Source organism: Mirounga angustirostris, unplaced genomic scaffold (assembly GCF_029215605.1).
Source record: "Mirounga angustirostris isolate CCGP_5_RB_7025 unplaced genomic scaffold, mMirAng1.0.hap1 SCAF_6, whole genome shotgun sequence".
Classification (NCBI taxonomy): Eukaryota; Metazoa; Chordata; class Mammalia; order Carnivora; family Phocidae; genus Mirounga; species Mirounga angustirostris.
This window is the reverse complement of record NW_026991714.1, coordinates 1,116,002-1,139,443: the sequence shown is the minus strand read 5'-3', so window position 1 is coordinate 1,139,443 and position 23,442 is coordinate 1,116,002. Positions and strand designations below refer to the sequence as shown.

Sequence of the window (23,442 nt, the reverse complement as noted above, 5' to 3'; positions counted from 1 at the left end):
CGCCCCCGCCCCCGCCCCGGGGGCTCCTGGCCAGGCCCCGCCCCGGGGAGGCCGCGGCCCCGCCCCCGGAGGGCCCGGGCCCGCGCCGCTCGCCGCTGCGGCGTTCCCGCTGCTGCGCGCGGTGGGAGCCGAGGCCCGGACCGACCGGCTTGGGCGGCGCGTCTCCACCCGGCCCGGGGCCGGACCCCTTCCTTGCAGCTTGGCTGCCCTCCCGCGTCACGTCGGCGGCCCGGGTCTCGGGACTGCCGGTCAGACCCCTGGGAAGCGCGGGCGTGCGGAGTGTACCGGCTTTTATTAACCGCGGAGGAGCTGGTGGACAGGACGCCCCCTCACTCCGCGTAGGTGGCATCGTCGTTGCTGTCGCTGTAGGCGGAGGACGAGAGCTCCTCGCGCGGGGTGCAGGCGGGGCACCGCCGCCGCATGTCGTCCCAGCACGGCTGGCAGTACACGGCCGCGCAGTCTGGCGTCGGGCACACGTAGGCCTCTGGCGTCTCGGGCGCCTGGCACACCACGCAGCGCCCACGCAACCAGCGGCGCAGGAGCGGGCAGCGGCGGAGCAGGACGTCCGCCAGGCGGTGGCGCTGCCGGGAGCGAGCGGGAGAGAGGGCTGCGAGGGGTCCCGGACCGCGCGCCGCCTGGCAGCGCCCAGTGCTGGGCGCCCTGCAGGGCCAGGGTGCTAGGGCAGCGGGTGTAGAGAGCGTCCCTCCCCGGCTCGGTGGTGCAGAATGGGGGTGCAGCTTCGGCTCCTTCCCCCAGCTACCACCTGTTCTTTCCCCGTAAACCACCTTATCTGGTTCTCACGGTGGGCAGGGAAGGCAGTAGGGCGTGCGAGATTATCACTGCTGTGTTCTCCGCTTTACTGCCGGGAAAGCGGAATCTTGGGAGGGGTAAGCGAGTTCCCAAGGCGCACAGAGAGTAAGCAGTCAAACCTGGCTGGCCCCGGTCCCGATTCCTGATGACAGGTCTGGTTCACCGTGCTCCCACCCTCTCGCCCCACAATTGCCAGGCATTCCTCTCTGCAGGCCACCGAAACTACAGAGGCCCCACTGCAAAGGCAGAACTCCTGGCCTTGGCCTGCAGAGCCTTCCACGCTCTGGTCCCCTTCTAGCCTCTGCTCTAACTTGCCCCAGCTTGAACTTGGCATCTTCTGTGCCAGCCTCTCAGACTAGCCCCGGCCCTTGACATTCCCTCTGGGCTGTGAGTCTTTGCACATTCTGTTCCCTTAGCTTGGACGAATGCCCTTCATCTTTCCACCTGCCTACCCAAATCCAGTTTCCTTCTCGACCAGGTCATGGAATCACAGTATGCTCACTTTTTCATACTCATTTAGCCTCTCTGTGTCATGGGGTGGAGGATCTAGGCACTGGAGGAAAAGTCAAGCAAAGATGGTCTCTCACTCTCACCAGCTCTGTTGGGGCTGATTAAGAATGGCTGCCATTCTTTTCTTTTTCTTTTTCTTTTTCTTTTTTTAAATAATGTTGGGTCCTGTACTATGCTCTACTAAGAAAGTGTAAATAAATTAGCTCGCTCAAGCAGTAACCCCATAAGACAGGCATTGTTATCATCATTTCTCTTTCAGATGAGAAAACATGCTTGGAAAGGTGGTCACTTGCTCAGGGTCACATGATGACAACTAGCATGTGCATGGAACTTGCTAGATGCCTGCGCTACAAGAGTGAGACTCCCTTAGTCTCCACAACAACCAAATGGAGTAGCAGCTCACTCCGGTTACAGAAGGGAAAACCAAGGCCCAGCATTTAGTCAGTCCTGCAGATCGCAGTTGTCATGGCAATAAAGAAGGGAGCCAGGACTCAAACCCAGGCCCTCTGACACCAGCAGCCTCTGCCACGCTGTTGCTGATCTCTGCACAGGCCTTGCACCAGGCTTTACACATCTGTCCAAGCTCCCTGTCCTTCAGAGGGAAACACTGAGGTCTGGTGAGGACCGTGGCCAAGGCCACACAGCTTAATGAGGAAGTGTGGACTGGAACCTGGTTCTTCTGGCTCTGTGCTTTTTCCTTATCCTATGTGACCCTTCATGGTGCCTTCCGGACCCCCCAGCCCGCCCGCCTCCCCGCCTCCCCCAAAGACACTCAGTAGATCCTGTGGCTTGCCTCCCGTCCCTTGTTTCTGAAGGAGCCCCCTTGCTTTCTTTTAGCCAGACCATATCAAATCGGACTTCCCTTTTCTGCCTGCTTCCTGATGGCCCACTGAGTGTCTTGGGCTGGGCTGAATCCTGGGGGACAGAGGTGGACGCAGCCCTGACTCCCAGGAGCTGGATGACCAGGGCCCTTAGCTTGCATCCCATCAGAACTCGCTGAGCTCCGTAGGCCTGGGCCCCTGGGGCTGGACGGACTGACAGGAGAGGCCCCTGCTGCGGCCCTCACAACCACAGGAGCCACGGGAAGGAGGCCTGGACTTACTGGAGCCTTCTGCTGTTGTGCCCGCCTCAGGATGGCAGCCCTCCTCAGCTGCGTAAAGGCTGCCCTCTTCCTCAGCAGCTCATTGTAGAGGAACAGGATCCGCTTCTTCTCGCGCTGGGGCCAGGGAGAGGGGTCAGTGGTATGACAGTGCGCCCCTCAAGCTGGGGAGGTGCTGGGTGCGGGCCTGCGGAGCTTGGGGGAGGGAGCACCTTGGGGAAGTAGAAGGCGGCAATGACCCTCCGGAGCCGGTAGGCGAAGGCTTGGAGCAGACAGAGACACAGCAGCAGGCCCATGGGGAGGGCCGCTCTCACGTAAGCCCTGGCGTCCAGGCTCACGGGCTGGGGCAGGCAGGCTGCGGCGGGGTGGGCCTGTCAGGGCTCTGCCAGGGCCGCGGGCAGGGCACCCCCGGGCTGCTCTGCTCCTGCCTGCCCCTTTCCCTGCAGAGCAGCCCCTTCTGGCCCGGAGCTACCAGGCTCTTGAGGCTATTTGCTCAGCACGGCTCGGATGTGGAAGAAAGTTCTGTTGGACAGTGTGGCTCTAGGGCGCTGGGACCCCCAGGCCCCAGCCCCTACGGCCCTCGGACCCAAGGCTGTCATCTTCCAGCAACTCGAGTCTGACCTGACGCTTCCTGCTCTGATCCTTGCAACCCCAGCATGCAGAGCCCCCTCTTGCCACGCCTTGGAAAGACCCTGGCCCCCGCCCTCCGTTCCTCTGACCCAGATTTTCAGCGTCGCTCACCCATGTTGTTTGACTGCACCCCTGTCTCGGAGGACGTGTTCAGGGCTCCAATGGTTTTCCGAAGAAGCCGGGCAAGCATGGAGTCCCCCCCGACTTTCACCTCCAATTTGTGGCTGCCTGAGGCCGTGGGGGGTCAGGAAAGGGTCGCAGTTTAGGGGGTGGGGCAGGATGGGGACTGGATGTTGGGGGGGGTCAAGGCATAGAAATCCTTTGCTGCACAGGACCTTCCATCCGTTCACTCCCTGTTACAGATATAAAGGAGGCTTGGAAACAGAGGCCCCCAGGGACAGGTGTCGGATCGTAGGGCTGAGGTCGGACCCCGAGCAGGTCAGGGAGGGGCTGGAAGAAGTGGCTGCCTGGGGGGGGCGGGCGGGGGCCGTGGCTCACTGCGGAAGGAGTACTGCAGGAAGGAGTGGTGGCGGATGGTGTCAAAGATGGAGTAGAGGGCCCGGTCCAGGCCGCACAGCAGCAGAAGCAGGAGGAGAACGGGCAGCGTCTCCACGAGCTCCCTCACCTGCCCGAGGAGCGGCAGGCCCTGAGCCGGCAGCGCCGCCCGCCCTGCACGGGCCCCTCCGATGCCCCGCCCCCGCCCCGCGTGGCCCGCCCCCACGGCCTCCTCACCACGTTCCTCATCTCCGAGGCCTGCACGGAGGGGTTGCAGGGGAAGATGACGGTTTTCTTCTCGGCTTTGCGCAGTGGTAGCAATGTCCGTTTGCCCTGGATAAAATGTCCAGCCAGCGAGGGACACCAGGGCCCCCTCCCCTCGCCCCTCTGCCCTTCTGGAGCGTGAGGCCACAGAGGACGTGCAGCAGGGCACCCTTGGCCAGGGCTGTGCTCACTCACCAGCTTCCTCCTGCGCTCATCGATCTGACAGAAGTAGGTACTGACGTAGATGTTGTCAAATCGGATGTCGCCGTTATAGCTGTCCGTGTAGGAGAAGGCCCTGTGCGCGAGGACATGTCTGTGTCCTCCAGGTTCTCTTACCCACCCCCCACCATGGGCTTCCTGGACGCTCCGTCATTCCCCAGAGCACCCAGCATGCGCCGAGCACCGTCTATGTCCTGGGCAGGGGTGCTGTGCCGGCTCCCAGCAGGCCGGTGCAGGGCAGGCATCCACACAGGTGAGGAGACACAGGTGGAAAGGCAGGGGGGTCGTGCGCCTGGGCGGGAAGGGAGGTTTCCCAGGCATGGACCTGCTGGCAGGGTCTCAGGCAGAGGAACGAGCAGAAGCAAAGGCACAGGGAAGCGGGAAGCCCCTCGAGGCTGCAGAACCACCAGCCATTGCGACTGACTCCCACATCCACCTCCCCAGCGAGCCGGCCGAACATCCTCTGGAGGTCGCTTCAAGCAAAACTCACCCCCCACCTACATTTCCCTCCCCCCCCAACACACCCTCTGGTGCGGCCGTGTTTTCTGTGCGTACAGAAGCGGCCCCCTGTGCATGTCCCAAAGTCCCACATATTGCTTCGGTTTCCTAAGGAAAACATGCTAATTATTGGAGATGGGTTTAAAACTGCAAGTTACTTTAAGTAAGCTCCGTGAGCTGTGAAACCTAAGTTCCAGGGGTTCTGGGACCCTGTAAAACGCCCCTCGGGCCTCGGACCGAACAGTCACGGGCAGGCCGCCCGAGAGCGCCCCCGTGTGGAGAGGCCGGCGGCCGGCCCGCGCCCTGCCGGCCCCGCCCTCCCGCCCGCTCGGCCGGCCAGGGGCCTCACCCAGGTTGAAAGCCTGGAAGCGGACTCTGCGCCTCCTTCCTTCCCTCCCCGAGCTGGCTTTGAGACCTGCTGCACCTTTCCCCTTCCTGCCTCCATCTCAGGCCGGCTTCCTGCCACGCCTCGCTCCCCGCCAGGCGCTCTAACCTCTGACCCACCTGGGCCTCCCAGCCTCCAGCCTCCAGCCTCCAGGGCTTTGCAGACTCTTGGGGCCATGCCCACATCAGCCCCGTCCTTCAGCCCAGCCTCTGCCCTCCACATCCCACAGAACCCTCCATCCCTGCCCAAGAGAACACCCTTCCTCTCCTTGACCGTGGCTCCCCATCTGCAGCCTTTTGAAACCCATGTATGGCCCTTGCAGGGGCCCGTCCTCAGCTCCCACCCCTGTCCTGGGAGCCAGGCCCTCGCACGGCCCTCCAACCACCCATGCTCTGTGGGCACCCCTCTGGCCTCCCCTAGACCATGAGCGTGTTGAGGGCAGGAAGATGGCTCGTTCACTCTGTCTTCCCGCGGCGCCCTTGGCACACACACAACCGTGCCCTCACCTGCCCCACAGACGGGGCAGGAGCCCCCCACCTCCCCCCCGTGGCCGCCCTTGCCTAGCCCCTGCCCATCTCGGGCACTTGGGGGTGGGGACAGGAAACAGAGGGTCCAGAGGTCAGCGGGGAAACAGAGTGAGGCCCGGGGCAGCCCAGCTGGACGCCAGGCTGGGTGGGGTTGAGGACTTTGGTCCAAATGGAGGGAAAGTAGCTGCCAACGCAGCAGGCGGCAGAAAATGAAAGTAGGGCTGGACGATAGAGATGGGCAAAGTCAGAGCCAAGGGGAACATGAAGGGCAGGAGAACAATCAGAAGTCAGAGCTGAAAGTAAAAGAAGTCAGCGCTGGGATGAAGGCGGAAGGGAGCAGATAAATGAAGACCAGCTCCCTTTCAAGGTGGCAGAGCATGGGCCACGTGTCCCCCACACCGGGCCCCCGTCTCCTTAACCTCCATAAACAACCAGCGTTCCCGCTCGCGGCTGGCCGCACTCCCACAGCTCCCGCAAGGCAGGCCCCCGTCCCAGGGAGGAAGGGGCTTCGGGGCGGGAAGGCTCACGCGTGAAGGACCAGCAGGAAGGTGCAGGAGAACAGCACACGCAGCAGCCCCAGGGCCCACTCCAGCTGGGCCTCCCGGTGGCGGACATAGTCCCGCAGCTCGGTGCTCATGTGTTCCCAGCCTGGGCTGAGGCCCAGCACTGCCGCCTGCTTCTCTTCCTGGTGGGGGGCACGGGTGCGTTTGTGGCCCTCCTGGCGTCGCTGCCCTGGTGCCCTGCTCGTGTCCCCCAGCTCTTCCCAGGACCTTCAGGACCCCCGTGTGGAGAGCCCGGGCGCGGCCCCTCCTCCCCGCCGTCCTGCTCCCCTGCGCCTGCCGGACTGACACCCTCTCTCACCTGGCAGGCGGTCGGGTCCCAGAGTCAGGTCCCTGCCCACCACAGGCTCGGCACTACCCCTCCCTGTCCCCGTCCCCCTCGTCCTCCCTGTGCCTCGCCACCTGCTCTTCTGCGGGCCCTGTGCCCTTCTCCCACTCCCTCGCTTCCCCCAGCCCATGCGCCCCTGCTACCTACCTTGAGCTCAATAGTGGCCGAAAACTCCCCTTCCAGGTCGTGAATAGACCGGTTGAGGGAGTCGTATGTCTGCCCAAAGTTGCCTTCGATGGGGATCCTGCGGCGGCACCAGATCTCCATCGCTGCGGGGTGCGGGGGGCAGGAGCAGGTCCGCGGCAGTCCCCCTCCTGTCCACCCTGTCTGCCTCTCCACCCATGGCCTTCCACGCTGAGGCTTTCCCCTCTCCGCGCTCCGTGAGTCCCGTGTCACGGGAACAAGGCCTGACTTTCCCTCATTTTTCTCACCTGTTCGTAACCATGCCAGCTATTAATAATGATAGCAACACTTATAAGAAAATCCCTTTGTGCGCAGCTCTGTTCCTCGCTTCCTGAAATCCTCAGAACCCCCTAACGGGATGAGTACTACTATAAGGCCCGTCTTTCAGATGGAGGGACGGAACCAGAGCCCGCTGTGAACATAGCTGGGTGGCAGAGCCAGCCCGTGGGGGGTCTAAGCCCTGCCCGCCCGATGGCTTTCCTGCCCCACGCTGACCCAGCGGTCCCCAGGGACTCGGCTCCCGCCCTCCCCCTTGCCCCGCTGACCCTTTGCGATGCCACAGAAGAACTTGAACTTCATGGGCAAGCAGAGAAGGTGTTTGAGCAGCGGGACCCAGATGCGCTGCATGCACTGTTCATGCTTGTGGTCAAACCAGCGGCGGCAGCTGAGGATGGCCCGATCCACCACGTCTGCAGGAAGGGGCAGGGAGCAGGTGAGGCCCCCACGGCCGGCCTGGAGCCCTGGCCCCGGCTCGCACCCCCACGCCCCCCGTGCCCTCACGGGAGCAGCGCAGTTTGGTCTTCAGCTCATACATCTTCTGTGTAGAGAGACGGTGCCTGGGACGTAGAGCTTGGTGAGTGTCCACACTGCGGGCTGTCCCCTCGAAGCCCATGGTGTTCTCGACCATGTGGCCAGTGTCACTGTTCACCTGGGCATCCAGCTCCTCAAAGGACTTGGAGATGTTCTGGGTTTCGGCTTTCAGCGAATCTTTGCTGCTCTGGGGTTGGGGGCCGAGGAAGGAGCGGTCAGTGGGGCAGCCAAGGAGCCTGTCCTGTCCCTCTGGCCGAGCTCCGGGCGCTTCCCTCAGGCCTGGATGGAGCCCGGACCCCGAGACAGCCTCACCCCATGCCCCACTGTTCAGTCTTCGGGACACCCCTCTACCCCCCTGCCCTGCAACCAGTCGCCCCTGCTCTGCCCCCGCCCAGCGCCCAGCTCCTGCGCTGGCCTGCATCTCAGATCCCCGCTAGCGAGGGAAGGTGCCCCAGGCCCTGGGACTTCGCTCTAATCTCCCAGACCACTGTGCCATCTCAGTGTCCCCAGTCCCAGTGTCCCCGATGTCAGCCCATCTCCCCAACTCCTCAACTCTCCAATTCTCCCATACCCCCAGCCTCCAGTCCTCCACAGGCCGATTCCACAATCCTGCGGGCCTCCAGGCTTCCCGGCCCCCGATTTCCTGACATTCTAGTTCAGCTGCCCAGAGTACCGCCTACCCAGCTGTTTGCAAGTGGGGGCTGCGGGTCCCATGACTGGGGGCGAGGGCTTTCCTGGCAGCTGGTGCCCAGGGCACGTCCCGCAATGTTTGAGGACAGTCCAGCAAAACGTGCCAGTGGCGCCCCGCTGGGAAACCGAGTCCAGGGTCAGATCTCCCAGCTCCAGTCACGCCGGCCCCCAGGGGAGAGGAGCCCAGACCCTGCCCGCGTGCGCGGGGCCCTGACCAGCAGGTCCTTGAACACTGCCCGCAGCGGGGCCGTGGAGATGCGCCAGGCCTCGCGGGTGTTGTTGACCTGTAAGTCTACGGTGCAGCCCAGCGACGCGATCACCTCGTTCAGGTTGTAGCGCAGGTTGGCCGCGGGTCCTGGGGAAGATGCCCCAGTGGGTCTCCCTCCTCAGCTCGTCACTTCCTGAGGGCCCCTCCGCTCCCGCTCTGCATACGGGGTGACCACCCTCAGAACTGTACAACGAGGGGGCCCTGAGCCTGGGAGAGGGCAGCTCATTCCCCTCCGGCTGGGTTTTCCCTGTGTGAACCGAGGGGCCCAGAGGTGCGGAGGAACTCTCTCAGGGGCATCCAGCGAGCTGGAGCAGCTGGATCAGACTCCCCGTCTCTCCCCTTCAGCCGCCCGGGTCTCATCGGGTGGCCCGCCCAGGATCCTGCTCCAGTCACAGACTGGCACCCAGGGACACACGCTCACCCTCGTAGATGGCGGCCAAGGCGTATCCCAGCACGAAGAGCCGGCCCTCCCTGCCCAGCATCTTGGGCACCAGCAGGAGGCTGGCACAGCGGATGTGAGGGGAGGTCCCCCAGCCCAGCGCGCCCAAGCCTGTCGGGAGGCAGCAACAGGTGGTGAGGCGAGTGAGGCTGCGGCCTGACCCACCAGGCTCAGCAGAGCACCCACCCCCCAACTTCTTTCTGGAGCCGTGGCCGTCCTGCCTCTGCCCCCACGTACGCGGACGCGGGGAGGCCTCCGAGGCCGCTCACTCCCGCGCTCCTTGGGTAGCCGAGTACAGGGCTCAGCTGCGTGGCGGGGGAGGGGCGTGGAGCCGTGGCCCTGACCGAGGGGGGCGGGGGTGCGTGTGTGTGTGTGTGTGTGTGTGTGTGTGTTCGGGGAGGGGGAAGCACTTCTCTTCTCCAGGCTGGGTTCCCACACACCCCAGGTGCTGAGGGGGCAGGGAGCGCAAGAGGAAAGTTCTGGAAACAGTTCTGGTGCTCAGAGCCACCTCACTGTTCCCACTCACAATCTCCGTCCCTAATTTTAGCCTTAATCACGGACCTCCTGGTGTGTGTTAGCAAACGGGTGTCTCCCTGTGGTCTCCGCAAGGAGACAGAGAACTCCTTGCAGCTCGTAATGCAGGGAGAGAGCCAACAGATGACTACAGCCCCGAGCACTAAGTGCACAAGGGAGGCGCTTCTCCGGGCTGTGGGGAGGGTGGGGCCGGGAAGGCTGGACAAAGCCGCTGACGTGTCAGCTGGGGCTGGAAGATGAGTAAAGTGTAGTTAGGAGGCAGGACGGCATTCCAGGCCAAAGGGACAGCATAGCTGGGCAGGGAACCCAGCAGCTTCCTGTGGGATGGAGGGCTTGCCTTCGCCAAAGCAAAGTCCCTCCACTTCCTCCCTCCATCTCCTGGGCCCTCGCGCGGTCCCCGTCGCCTCTGGGGGGGGGGGGCGACTGGTCCCCTGCTTCCCCTCTGTACTTGGGTTTTCACAAGGCAGCCAGAGTGACCCTGGAAGCACATGCATCTGACCCTGTCCCTTCTCTGCTTCAGACCAGCCGCAGACTTTCCACCAGAGTTGGGGTCCAGTCCAAGCTCCCTTAGCATGGTCCACTGACCCCCATGATGCGGCCCCTGCCTGGCTTCTGCGGGCCACTCAGCCCTTCGCCTCCCTCGCCCGCCCACACAGGCCTGCAGCCGGCCCTGCACTATGCCAAGCTCATTCCGCCTCTGCCAGGAGCGCTGCTCTTCACCTGGTCATACAGGTTTGCTGTGAGCCCTGTCTGGTGCCACCCGACGGTGTGTCTGCCTTCTTCCTCGCTAACACAACTTGAGTTTCGTTCAAGGCCAACCAGCAGTCCCTGCCCCAGCCCCTGGGGGTAAATCTGGATCCGTCTCACGCAGTCACCGTTTAACAGGACATCAGAAGGGGTTTGTTCCGTGGTCTTGGCCTTCTGGCCAACGACTCAAGCTAGGGTAGTTGGGAAGTAGTTGCCCTACATTCTACAGAGAGCCCCGGGGGGCTGGGAACCCTCTCTGGGCCCACGAGCAGGGCAAAACGAGTCTCTGACCCTCTACCAACCAGTATATACAGAGACCAGACCAGAAATGGAATTTTCTGGAAAAGAAGCAGCGGGAGTAGGCAGACATGGGAGGGGAGGCTGAAGAGAGGAGGGGGCGTTCACTTCCAGGCCAAGTGAGAGGCCTCACGGGACCCCGGAGAGACAGGGGCAGGGGGAAAGTGGCCCTTGCTGAGCCGCGGCACCCGGAGGCCGCCCCTGGGCGGCCACCCGAGTGCAGCGTGGGAGGCCAGGTCGGGGCGGTGTTGGCAGGGCCTCTGGGGAGGATGGGGGAACGTGACCTGGGAGCCTTGCTTGCTTCTCAGGGCGCAGGGGAGGGGGCAGCGCAAGGCACCTGCTTTCCCACTTTGGCAGGGCAAGGATGGATGACTTTCTCTGGACGTTTTGGAGGGCGGCAGGCCTCATGCCATCTGAGAGGTCCTCCCCCTGGGGGCAGCCCGTTTGCTGCGGGTGGTAGGAGCTACATGAGGTCAGCCAGATAGAGCTACTCTCAGCAGGAGAATGGACCTTGGAGGGCCACACGGAGCCTCCAGAGACACCACGGAAGGCCCCCCGAGGCAGCCGGTGGGACGGCTTGCCACCCAGAGGCAGTGGGGTTCCCCCAGTATGGACGACTTCAGGCTTCCGACCCTGTCCCTCTAATCCCTTCTGACAGCAGAAGAACCAGAAGGGGAAGGAAGTGGGGAAAGGAGGCCAGGGCGGCCGTGCCCCCTTCACTGGGGGACCCCTCACCAGCAGTCGGTGGCCTTGGGTTTAGGGGCGCCAGGAGGGAAGATGCTGGAGACTGCAGGGAGGTGGGATTTGGGTATAGCCTGGGTTGGACCTTTCCAACCCCAGAAATAGTCACAATTACGAAAGCAGGACTGGGTGTCATAAATGAAAATAAGCGGCAAGTGAAGGGTCCATGGGAAAGGTCATCCATGGGGGCCCGCCGTGGTCCTGTGGCTGCCCACACAGGTCTGTTCCCAGAGGGGGCTGGCGAGGGCCCTGCCGGGGTGGCCCAGCACAAGCGGAACCGGGAAGCTGGCTGGGGGGACGGGAACGTTTTCCTCCTTCTTAAAGGAGACATAAAGAAGGAATGTTCTGGTCTTCCAACATTGGTGTATGAAGATGAGATGCCTGGACTTGTGGTCGCCCATGCATGACCTGAAGACGAACGGTCACCAGGCCAAACATGGCGGGAACCTGGGTCCTTGGCAGGTGGACTGAGCTGCAGAATTATCCAAACTCCAAAGACCACTCAGCCTTGAAACTTGTTATTACATGAGATAATCAACTTTCTCTGTGTTTAAACCACTTTCAGGTGGGTTTTCTCTTCTTGTAGATCGACAGCTTCCCACACAAGGCCCCCACCCCAGTGCTGCTTCCGAGAAGCCTTCCCTGACTACCAGCCCCTTTCCCCCCCGGCCCCAGCTTCCTCTCATCACGCCCCTTTGTCACCATCAGAAATGCTCTTGTTCCTTTCTTGTTCTTTCCTGCCTAAACTCTCTCCGTTGGGGGCCCCTCGACCTTGTTCACTGCAGAAGCCCCCAGAGGGGCTCAGTGAGTGCTGAATGAATGAAGGAAGGAGTGAATGAATGAATGAAGGAGTGAATGAATGAATGAACGGAATCGATCGGGAGGAGCAGGAAACAAGGTCAGAGAGATCAGGAGACATGGGGCATCCCATGGGGCACCCTTGGGTAACATGGAGTCCTTCTGGTTGGGGAGGCCCCTAGAAGACAAGGACTGGTTTTCTTCCATAGACCGAGGGCCTATGGATCTCCCCTCAAAGCCCAAGAGGAGGCTGGGGCCGGGAGGGACACTTGGGTGCAGAAGAAACAAGATCGGACCCCTTCTGGGCACCTGGGACTCTCTAGGCCTGCTCCACAGGCCTCTCGAGCATCCCTGTCCTTAGCCAGAGCTCACCCACCACGCTGTACAACGCCACCATCTTCTGACCTTCGTAGATGTTCATAGGGTTCACCAGGAGCTGAAAGAGACCTGAGGGTGCAGGGTCAAGCCAAAGGTCAAAAGATGGGTCCCACCCCTGACCTCTGCCCACACTCACCCATGGCCAGGAGCCCTCCGGTGCTTGCCCCCAGCAGGAAGGCGGCAATGGGAAACGATCCCGGCTGGCGCTGCAGGAACCGGCTGCAGGGGACAGGCAGCCCCCAGCTCAGGAGCCTCTGCACTGCTGGGGTGGGGGGGAGGCGGCAAACACACTGGGGCCAACAGCCCACTCTTCTGGCTGGGATGGGCTTCATCAGGGTCAGGGGCCTGCAGGGGGAGAGCCTGGGGGGACTTGGGTGGGCGTGGCGGGAGTGGGGAGGACATCCTGAAGGAGGATGGGCGGCTCTGGGGATGCAGGGCAGATGTGAGGGAGAGAAGAGGAAGGGGCTTGGCTGGAGGGGGGCACTGGGGGACCCACGGTGGGGGGAGGCGTGGGGGTCCGAGGGGACAGGCTGGATGAGAGGCCCCGAGGGGCTGAACGGCCCTGGGAAAGGACGGGTTCTCTGTGACTGACTCACTGGTGTGGGGGAGCTTCCTTCTTTCCCCCGTTGCTCTGTCCTGATGAAATGTGCCAGCCATGAGTCAGCTTTGGGGACTCTCTCTCATCCCACAAATGTCCTCAAGGATGTCCTCGGCGCAGAGGTCCGCTTCTGTCCCCTCTGCCGCCCCACAGCCTGGGTGAAGTCTGTGTCTTGCTCCCTCTGCTCTGAGACTTGGGGAAGGAGACTAGCGACCTACGTGCCCTCTCCAGTCCCGCAGCCAGGTCGGGCTCTCCAAGACAGATACAATACAAGCCTCCGGAACCTTAGAATGTGGAGAGGCATTCCGGGAGCCTGGAAGGGCCACGGAACCTGGTGGGCATCTCCTGGAGACGGGCGGACATCGGGTCTCAGCAACCATGCCCAGAGTCACGAAGGACACCGTGCACCCCTTGGGGGCAGAGGAGTCAAGCATGGCTCGGGCTGTGGTCCGCAGCATGGGGGGTTTTGGCCTGGGCTTGTCCCTGGCCACGGCCTACGGGCTCCTGCAGCTGCTGGTGGAAGGACACAGCCCCTGGGGCTGCCTGGTGGGCACCCTCACTCTGGCCGCCTTCCTTAGCCTGGGCATGGGGTTCTCACGCCAGGTCCGGGTCACTGTCCTCTTGTTGCTGCCCCAGGCCTTCGCCAGTGAGCGCGGGGTACCGGGGGGAGGGGGCCCTAGGGCGGGGCCGCTGGAGGGAAATCTTCTGAAAGCTTCTGCGAGAGGCTGTGTGCGAGGCCTGGGCCCTGCGCCCACGGAGCCGTCTCCCCCAGAGCAGGGCCGGACGCTGCTGCTGGTGGCGACCTTCGGGTTGGTGCTACAGGGACCCTGTGCCAACACCCTGCGCAACTTCACCCAGGCCAGCGAGGCCGTGGCCTGTGGGGCCGAGCTGGCCTTGAACCAGACCGCCGAGGTGCTGGAGCGGGCCAAGCAGCCCCTCGTCAGTAAGGCCCCGTGGCCCCCTGCTCGCGCGGTCTGCGGCCCTCCCGCTCCGTCCCTCTGCGGCCGGCGAGGGGCTCCCCCTCCAGGCGCCCGGCCAGACCCCCTCTCCCTGCTCACTGGTCTGCTCCGCTCCCCCGGCGCCTGGCTCCCACACCTCCCGGGTGCAGCCCCCTCTCCGCACCCCACCCCGCAGCAGTGGAGAACCAGCCCCCCAGTGCCCCTGCTCCTGCTTCTCAGGTGCCCTGAACAAGATTAAAGCCATTGCCCGGAAGGCCAAGGAGGTGGCCGACCGGGTCCGCAAGTTCTTTCGGTCCATCATGGATGGTGTGAAGCATGTCGGTCAGCACGTTCAGCATGGCTGGGGTTTTTTTTTTGGGGGGGGCTCAAAATTCACCCTGTCTCTTCACCTCTGCCCCTGTCCGGGACTGGGGCCCCTCCTGGGTGCTGACCAGGCCCCGCTGGATACAGCGCAACCAGGCCCCTGACCACAGGGCTCTCCTGCTCTGGGTGCTGCCCTGGGTTCCCCAAGTCCCTGAAAAGGTGCCGCAGGGCTGCAGGCCTGGGCACCAGCCCCACAGCTGTCCCCAGCCAGGGCCCTGCGGAACGTGTGGTACTGGATCCTGCACATCGGCGACGTGTGCAACGCGGAGCTGGGCAACCCTTACCTCAAGTGCACGCGGGTCTTCGAAGATGCCAAGGACAGCTGCATGCAGGTCATACCACAAGCCTACCACCTGTGCCACGTGCTCTTGCCCTTCAAGCTCGTGCTCTGCGGGCTGGCCAGTGGTGAGAGCCAGGGCTCGCCCCCAGGCCCGGGGGGCCAGCACGTGGGGGGTCCGTTCTCAGGGCTGGGCCCGCTATGGGGCCGGTGGGGGAGACAGAGGAGCCGGTGTGGGGGCTGGGGTAATGGGGGGAAGGTTTGGAGCCAGTGTGGAGGTCAGTGGGAAGAGCGAGAAGCCAGAGGACCCCGGAGGCAGGAGGGGCCATGTGTCTTCGCTTCTCCTGACGCTCGGTCTCTGGGTCCCAGTGGTCCAGGTGTTCTGCGTCATCCCCAAGTACATCCAAACCTTCTTGCGCAAGACCCTCAGCACCCGTGAGTGGCCCCCTCCCAGCCCTGCTGCCCGCAGCCTCCCCTCCTCCTGGCACGGCCTCACCAGGCCGGGAGTGCTCCCAGTCCTGAATGAGAATGCCGAAGCGAGACGACAGGCGCCCGGAAGGGACTCAGGAAAGCGAGGCCCAGCCACGAGGAGGTGCCTCAGCCAAAGCTGGGCTTTAGAGCAGGAGGGGGGAGAGGACCAGGGCCTCCTGTGCCCCCTCCGCCCCCCAGCCCCGGACAGGGCACTGAGGTGGGTGGTGATGGGGGCGGGGGGCTGTGGTGTCAGGCCTGCGGTGGTGACAGCATGGACCGCAGGGGCTTTGTCCCCTCCTCCTCGGGGGGGGTCCTGGCTGGTCTGTGAGCTGTGCCAGGCCCTCCCCCTCCTAACCCTCCTGGCTCCCGGCTCCCCTGCACCTGCTGGCCCCAGCTGTGAGGAACTTAATTAACCGGGTGCGCCGGGAGTTCGAGTTCAACGTGACAGCCACCCACCACTTCTCCGTGGACCTCAACGCCTCTCGGAGCCTGTCCCAGGTGGCCCTGGACCTCCACGAAGCGGTCAGCATGAAGCTGCACCGAGTCCGAGAGGTCCTGGCCCTGATGGGCTACACCACACCTTTGCTGCTCTCCGTCCTCTACCTCCAGTGAGGGGCTGGGGGCTCGGGCTGGGAGCTCGGGCTGGGGGCTCAGGCTGGGGGCTCGGGCTGGGGGCTCAGGCTGGGGGCTCAGGCTGGGGTCTCCGGGCTGAGGGCTCCGGGCTGGGGGCTCGGGCTGGGGGCTCCGGGCTGGGGGCTCGGGCTGGGGGCTCGGGCTGGGGGCTCGGGCTGGGGGCTCCAGCTGGGGGCTCTGGCTGCAAGGTGGCAGCTCATCCCCGTGGCCTCCTGGGAGGCTGGAGTTTGGGGGCAGGGGTGAGGGGTGGGGGCTGGGGAGTCAGTGTGGTCTGGGGTGCTGAGGGGCCTCCCGTGTACCCCACCAGAGCTCTGTTCTACCGGTACTGTTACCTGAACTGGGTCAGTTTCGACAACGTGTACATCACCAGCCGATTCCTGCACATGGAGGCCGTCCGCTCTGAGGCGGGGCTGCCCACGGTGCTGCCACTGAGCGCCCACGAGGCCAGACAGTACATTCGGCCCGGTGAGGGCCCCGAGAACCGAGGACAGAGACGAGGGCCTCCCTCCCTCACAGCCCTGACCCTGGGGAGTCCTCGGTCCTAAAGGGGAACGGGGAGAGCCTCCCAGCACCCAGACACAGAGAGAAGGGAGCCCTGGACATCCGACTTAGGGAAGCATAGGTGTGGAGTGGACGGCAATCAAGAAAGTGGGGTTTTGGGGGTGAGGCCGGAAGTGTGAACGCGCTAGTATAGAGACGCAGTGTGGGGGGCAGGGGGCAGGGATGCCGGGAGGGAGGGTTCCTCTAGCCTCGAAGCCCCTTCCCGCCCTTGACCAGAGGCCTTCACAGCTTCCACAGCAGACGGACAACAAGCTCTGGCTCAGAATGGGGGGCATCCCGCCGGGAGAGTGGGGTAGCATCCTCCTAACCACCCTCCCCCCAGGCTCCGTCTTCCTGTCCCGGTGGGAGCAGATCTTTTATACCCTGGCAATCTTCAGCCTTGCCCGGCAGCTCCTCCTTGTGCTGGTCCTCGTCTTCCTGGACTATGCTGTTTTCTGGGTGCTCGACCTGGCCCGGTACCAGCTGCAGGGGGACGTTGTGGCCCGCAGTGAGTGCCTGAACCTCCTGCAGCAGCCCCCTTGGCCGGCGTCCTCCCCATCCTCCTGGGTCGTGGGGGATCACCTGGAGGTCCCCAAGTCACTGTTACTCATCAGCCCCTGATTTTGCCCCTTCCAACGCTTTGCTCTGTGGGGGACCCCGTGTCCACGCCATGGCTGTAGCGTAGAGTAGTTATGGGATCTGGACTTGGACTGGCTCCACCCCAGCCACACCCTCTGCGAGGTGGTAACTCCGGCCGTTCCCGAGCCCCCAGAGCTTCAGTCTCCTCAGCTGAGCTGGGATGCTGGCCGCAGCCCCCCCGGGTCGCTCTAAGGGGCACATGACACCACGTGTGGGAGTGCCCGGTCGGCCGTTGCCGGCATGCCGTAGACCACAGAATATAGTTAACCTCATCCTGGGCACCTGGGTGGCTCAGTTGGTTAAGCGACTGCCTTCGGCTCAGGTCATGATCCTGGAGTCCCGGGATCGAGTCCCGCATCAGGCTCCCTGCTCGGCGGGGGGTCTGCTTCTCCCTCTGACCCTCCCCCCCTCATGCTCTCTCTCTCTCTCTCATGCTCTCTCTCAAATAAATAAATAAAACCTTAAAAAAAAAAAGAATTGCAAAAAAATAATTAACCTCATCCTGTGTCCCAGAGGTCCAACAGAAAAAGTCAGAAATGCCCAACACGATCCATAAGGCAGTCAGTCCAGTGCCTGCTACACGCTGGACCCCGGACACATTAGCAAAGGCTTTTTTGAAAGCAAATGCTTCCGGGCAGTCGTGGAGGCAGGTGATGGACTCACGGACCACCCAGGCCGTCTCAGAGAGGGTCCTGGGGGCCAAGGGCTTGGTGAGGCCCTGGGGCATCAGAGGCCCCCGGGTGGAAGGACGGGCCACCTCTCCGTGCTGCCCCCGGCAGGGCCCCTCACAGACCGCCTTTGTGCCAGGCCCCGTGTTACTGTCCATAACCGTGGAGGGCGCTGGCTACACCGGGAAGATTTACCGGGACCTGGTGTCTGCGTTTGATGTCCTGCAGCAAAGCAACATCAGCATCTTGTCCCAGCGCTGCCTGCTGCACCCCTCGGAGCCCAGCACCACCGGTTACGTCGTCATCGGTACCGACCTCGCCCCTGAGGGCGGGCGGAGGGGGGCTAGGCACCGGTCAGGGCGTGAGGGGAGCAGGCCGGCGCCTTGCGCCCCCAGAGCTCACTCACGGCACCTGCCGCGCCCCAGGCGTTATGCTCGGCCTCTGCTTCTTTGTTACGCTGTCCGGCAGCTACGTCAGTCGGCTGCGGAGGGTCATCTGTGCGTCCTACTACCCATCGCGGGAGCAGGTGAGCGTCCAGGCCAGGCGCTGAGCCCGCCGCTGTCTGTCTTGGTTTGGGGGAGCTTAGAGTCCTCAACAGCCAGTCCTCCCTCCTCTGGCTGAACTACCCGGACTGCCGGTCTCTGGGCCCCAGATGGGGCTGGGGAATGGCGCCTCTTGGGGCAGGGTTTGCTGAGAGGGAGCTTGCCCCCAGAGTTTTGTTAAGAGCACGGGGGACGGAGCCCATGTTGGCACGTTGAGGTGTGAATGGAAACTCAGCAGCTGTGCTCATTCACGAATCATTTCCTGAGCATCTAGTGTAGGACCCCCGGACGCCAGGCTGAAGCAGATGGTCTGGGGCTCACGGCCTCAAGGCAGGCCAGACAGGCTTTTAACAGGATTTTACAATTACGAAGTCTTTTTACAAAGGAATGAATAAAGTGCTATGAACACCTAGGGGAGAGAATAGGTCACCCCACCTAGGGGAACCCAGGGGCTTCCCAAAGGAAGGGGCATTTGAGCCAAGCCTGGAGGGATTCATAGGTGTGGACAGCAGGCAAAGGTAGGGAATGGGGATGGTGGCAGAGGGCATTCCAGGTGGATGAGACGGGGTCAAGGGGATCCCAGCCCCGATCCCCCCCTCCACCAGGAGAGGATCACCTACCTCTACAACCTACTTCTGAGCCGCCGAACCAGTCTGCCGGCGACCGTGCACCGAGCAGCGAGGCGGCGGGCAGCTGACCAGGGTCGCACGAGTGTCCTTCAGCTGCTGGCCGGGCGGTGAGCCCACTGTCCTCCCTTAGAGAAGGGGGGCAAGCGGGCACAGAAAAAGAGCCGGGAGTCAGAATGGATCACTGTCCCTCCTAAGTGCCCAGAAGTTTGGCCGAAGAGGGTGCCCATTCCATGCGATCCACGGATGGAGAGGGAGGCTTGGGGAGAGAATTCCGGGCGGTGGGGAGTGGGGGGACAGGCGGGCAGGACACAGAGCTTGCTGCTACAGACAGAGGGCTGGAGGCCAGGCTGCAGGAGGGCCTGCCCCTGCTGGAGGCTGGTGTTGGGTGTGGGGTCCCCTGGCGGCTCAGCGTCTGGGGCCCCTCCCAGGTGCCCCTGTCTGGGCCCGGTGGTCAGCCACTTCTGGCAGCTCCAGGATCACTGTCTGGGCTGTGGGCGGCCCCACGACCAGGAGGACACGGAGGACTTTGTGTCCTGCAGTACCCCGGGCTGCCGAGGTGAGACCCTGGGGGTGGGCCTCTCCCTGCGGGGACTCCCCACGCTCGCGTGTGACAGTCGGCTGTGGTCCTTCCTCTGGGGGCTTCTGGAACTCACCTTTTGGGCCCCTCCCTTCATTACTACGCATGTTCTCGTGTACAGAGAACCGTGGGGAGCTCTTCTTCCCCGTGTTCGCCTTAATTCTCCCGGTGGTCGCAACTGGTGGTCCGCGGCTTGCCCCTCCACGAGGACGGTCTCCCCAGGGCTGGTGGCGGGGGAGCTCGGTGGCTGGGTGGGCTAGCTCAACCGCCCCTCCTGCCCTCCTGGCGCTTTGCAGGCCTCTTCTGCTCCACCTGTTTCCGTCTCCTGGACAACACCTGCTCGGTGTGCGCGGCTCCCCTCTCCCAGCAGGGGGGCCTGGACCTGGAGCTGTGAGTCTGCAGTGAGGTGGGGTGGCCGTGGTCCGGGCGGGCCTGACAGGAGGCTCCCGCAGGGACTCCAGTGACGAGGAGGGCCCCCGGCTGTGGCTGGCGGCCGCTCGGCGGAAGGCCCCAGAGCAGGAGCGGTTACTGCGGCAGCAGCTGCAGGAGGCCCTGGGCAGGACCCTCCCTTCGGAGTCCAGCCCCGAGGCCAGGTGAGCGGAGAGCAGGACGTGGGCCCGGAGGCCCGAGCCTGTCTGTCACGTGTACCGCGGGCTCCTGGGGTGCCGGGCCCTCTGCTAGAGCTGGGGGCAGGGGAAGGGCAGGGCGGGAGGGAGATTCGTCTAGCTCCTGTCCTGGAGGAGCCCACCAAGTGGGGGGTAATCGCAGCGCGCAGGGGTCCCCGTCCATGACAGCAGCAGGCCAGGGCAGGCAGTGGACAGACGCCGGGTTTGGGACGGGGCTGAATTAATGAAGGCTTCAGGGACAGGTGAAAGAAGAGGTGGGTTCGGGGGCAACCTGGGTGTCCGTTGGGCTGAGGGGCAGAGGAGAGCATTCGGGGGGGGCGGGGCCGGGGGTGGTCTGGAGAATGGGAGCTGTTTGGGAGGCTGTGTGTGTCTGTCCGCTGAAGTCAAGCGCGCTGGGAGATGAGCTGGGAAGTCAAGGGGCGGGAGCTAGCTGAGTGCCCTACTGGCCGTCTGAAGATCCCTGGGAAATGGACACATTCTTAGGTGTCTTCTAAGACAGTGAGCTAGGAAGGAAGTGAGAAGTTGGTGTGGCCTCAGGACGGAGGTGCTGAGGATGGGGGGGACCGGGTATGCTTGGGACTGCGGGGTGCTGGTGGAGAGGAAGAACAGGTTCTGGGGAAAGAGGAATGTCTCGGTTGGAGAGCTTTGGGGGATCTGTAGGGAAGCCAGCTGGAGATGCCCAGGGGCCAGTTACAAAAGGCCTGGGCTCTGGGCCTGTGGTGCCAGGGTTGAGTTATTACAGGCTGTAGGGGAGAGGGGGGTGACGACAGGGCAGGAGAGGTGAAGGGGAAGCAGCGCGACCCTGAGGGGCTCAGGCACAAACCAGCGAGGCTGGAGCAGGCGGGAGCCACGCACTGTCATGCTGAGAGATGGCCGAGGAGGAGGGGGACAAGGCCTGGCCAGTGAGTGTGGCGGCTGAGAGGTCACTGGAGTGGCTGTGGGAACATTTCTCGTGGTCCCAGGCAAGCCCAAACGAGACCAGACCATAATGCTTTGAAGGCTGATGGGTAGACAAGACTCAGAAAGAAAGAGTACCTGGCTCCATATCACGGCCGTGGCCATGAGAAGCTTGATCATTCTCTTTGCAAATGTAACTGCTGGAATTAAAAAAGGAAGCTTGCCGGTGAAGAGGAGGGGGTTAGCACCACCCAGCAGAAGCAGAGCTTGCCGGGAGCCAGCGCGAAAGATGTAGGGTCACCCAAGGACAGGGAGAGCTGGGCCTGTGGTAGGTGAAAGAGGGGCACCCGAGGGATGGGGTCTGGGCCAGGTGGCCAGGCTGGCCTTGGGGAGAGCGGCGTTCCTCTGAGCAGAGTGAGCCCCTTCCAGTCTGGCACCAGGCTTTTCCCTGGGGGGGTCAGAGGGAAGGGGGTCCTGCTGGGAGTGCGAAGAAGGGTTTGGGAGTGGAAGAAAGGTGTCTAGGAGTGGGTCTGGGGGGGCAAAACACCTGCCTTGGGAGGCTGGGAAGCAGCTAGCTGGGGAGTGAAGGGACTGGCCGGTGGTGTGAAAGGCTCAGATGACAGGTGAACCACGACCTGTCACGGCTGACTCCAGGAACGGTGCTGGTGCAGCTTTCTTCAGGAACAGTGGCACCATGAATGGGGCTCGAGGGTTGAAGTCTCCCTCTGGGTGGATTGAGGGAAGGACAAGATGGGGAGAGAACTGGGGTGTCATCCGTAAGAGTGTTTGATATGACTGGCCTTGGGGCAGAAAGAGGGCTGACACCCGGGGAAGTCCAGGGTCTCTGTCCCCTGAGGTGTTAGAGCAGGGTTAGTGGTCAGGAGGGACACAGAATGGGTCATGGTCACGGAAAATTCTGGGATAAATCCAGAGGGTGGCCAAGATTGGGGCGGGGTGTCCCAGTAGGAGCAGAGGCAGAGGGCTTTATGGCCAGGGAGGTCAAGGATCGGATCACAAGGCCAGAGAGGTGAGGGGGTGTGGCAGGTATCTGGGGAGATAGCTGTGGCCCCGGGGGGTGGAGTGCAGCTGCCAGGGCCTTTACAATATGCCACGTACCAGTGGGTTTGAGAAAGACAAGCAGCATCCACTTGGAAGGCCTGCATACAAACTGCAGTGGGCACATGCTGGTGTGAATGGGGCAGTGGGGAGGGATGAGCAGAGGGCACATGCTGGTGTGAATGCGGCACGGAGGAGGGATGAGTGGAGGGCACATGCTGGTGTGAATGGGGCAGTGGGGAGGGATGAGCGGAGCGCACATGCTGGTGTGAATGGGGCGGGGGGGAGGGATGAGCAGAGGGCACATGCTGGTGTGAATGGGGCAGTGGGGAGGGATGAGCGGAGGGCACATGCTGGTGTGAATGGGGTGGGGGGGAGGGATGAGGGCACATGCTGGTGTGAATGGGGCAGTGGGGAGGGATGAGCAGAGGGCACAGGCTGGTGTGAATGGGGCAGTAGGGAGGGATGAGTGGAGAGCACATGCTGGTGTGAATGGGGCAGTGGGGAGGGATGAGTGGAGGGCACAGGCTGGTGTGAATGGGGTGGGGGGGAGGGATGAGGGCGCATGCTGGTGTGAATGGGGTGGGGGGGAGGGATGAGGGCACATGCTGGTGTGAATGGGGCAGTGGGGAGGGATGAGCGGAGGGCACATGCTGGTGTGAATGGGGCAGTAGGGAGGGATGAGCTGAGGGCACATGCTGGTGTGAATGGGGCAGTGGGGAGGGATGAGCGGAGCGCACATGCTGGTGTGAATGGGGCGGGGGGGAGGGATGAGCAGAGGGCACATGCTGGTGTGAATGGGGCAGTAGGGAGGGATGAGCGGAGCGCATATGCTGGTGTGAACGGGGCGGGGGGGAGCAATGAGCAGAGGGCACATGCTGGTGTGAATGGGGCAGTGGGGAGGGATGAGCAGAGGGCACATGCTGGTGTGAATGGGGTGGGGGGGAGGGATGAGGGCACATGCTGGTGTGAATGGGGTGGGGGGGAGGGATGAGTGGAGGGCACATGCTGGTGTGAATGGGGCAGTGGGGAGAGATGAGCGGAGGGCACATGCTGGTGTGAATGGGGCAGTAGGGAGGGATGAGTGGAGGGCACATGCTGGTGTGAATGGGGCAGTGGGGAGGGATGAGCAGAGCGCACATGCTGGTGTGAATGGGGTGGGGGGGAGGGATGAGCGGAGGGCACATGCTGGTGTGAATGGGGCGGGGGGAGCGATGAGCTGAGGAGTCGGAGGGGAAGTGAAGCTTTATTTTCAGAGGTTCCTGAGGGCTCACTGAAATTAAAGCAGGGTCGTGGGGTTGGGGGAGGCTTGACCCCGAGCTGGTAGGTATACCATGGTACTGCCCTTACCAGCCATGTGACCTTGGGCAAGTGACCGCCCATTGGTCCCTCAGCATGAGCCTAAAACTGGGGGCTCTCCAGCCACTGAGCTGGCATGCCGTGGGCCGTGGGAGCAGAGGAGGTTGGTAAATCTGGACAGGGCAGGAATGCAGCTGTGCAAACAGCCCCGCGGACCGTGCCACTCCCTTGCTCTCCTCACTAGTGACCTGGATGAGGAGAAGGGGCCTCGGCAGAGGACACACAGGTAGCAGCCCCTACCTGAGGCCCAGTCTTTGATCCCCACCACACCTTGGCCTCAAGAATCCTCTGCCCCCAAAGCAGTCCCCTTTCAGCTTCAGAAACTCAGCCTCTGTCTCTTCTCTCCCTCTCCTGATCCCTCCCACCTACCCCCCAAATAAAGGAACCAAAGGCAGACA

The 23,442-nt window shown here is 63.2% G+C and overlaps 2 protein-coding genes across 3 annotated transcripts; one reads left to right on the top strand and one right to left on the bottom strand.

The window, feature by feature from the left end:
- Positions 1 to 7: 7 nt before the first annotated feature.
- DCST1 (DC-STAMP domain containing 1) lies at positions 8 to 13,246 on the bottom strand. Of its 2 annotated transcripts, XM_045876533.3 has the most exons (16): positions 12,807 to 13,246; positions 12,347 to 12,472; positions 12,205 to 12,279; positions 8,698 to 8,826; positions 8,224 to 8,363; positions 7,289 to 7,505; positions 7,054 to 7,197; positions 6,473 to 6,594; positions 5,965 to 6,122; positions 4,004 to 4,103; positions 3,782 to 3,877; positions 3,548 to 3,674; positions 3,161 to 3,277; positions 2,632 to 2,774; positions 2,423 to 2,536; positions 8 to 581 (listed from the first exon to the last, which is right to left on the bottom strand). In XM_045876533.3, exons 1-16 carry the CDS (start codon positions 12,865 to 12,867, stop codon positions 330 to 332), a joined length of 2,121 nt encoding a protein of 706 aa, XP_045732489.1. In that variant the 5' UTR covers positions 12,868 to 13,246; the 3' UTR covers positions 8 to 329. The 2 variants fall into 2 exon arrangements, with proteins under 2 accessions (XP_045732489.1, XP_045732488.1); XM_045876532.3 differs by lacking the exon at positions 12,807 to 13,246 and having other exon boundaries at positions 12,347 to 12,647.
- On the top strand, positions 13,187 to 23,429 carry DCST2 (DC-STAMP domain containing 2). Its single transcript, XM_064593662.1, is given in 15 exon segments — positions 13,187 to 13,454; positions 13,581 to 13,751; positions 13,987 to 14,088; positions 14,338 to 14,535; positions 14,777 to 14,842; positions 15,273 to 15,486; positions 15,819 to 15,976; positions 16,395 to 16,559; positions 17,498 to 17,665; positions 17,784 to 17,884; positions 18,506 to 18,636; positions 18,958 to 19,085; positions 19,403 to 19,496; positions 19,559 to 19,699; positions 23,229 to 23,429. Coding segments are annotated over 15 exon segments (2,301 nt in total). The 3' UTR covers positions 23,425 to 23,429.
- Positions 23,430 to 23,442: the final 13 nt, after the last annotated feature.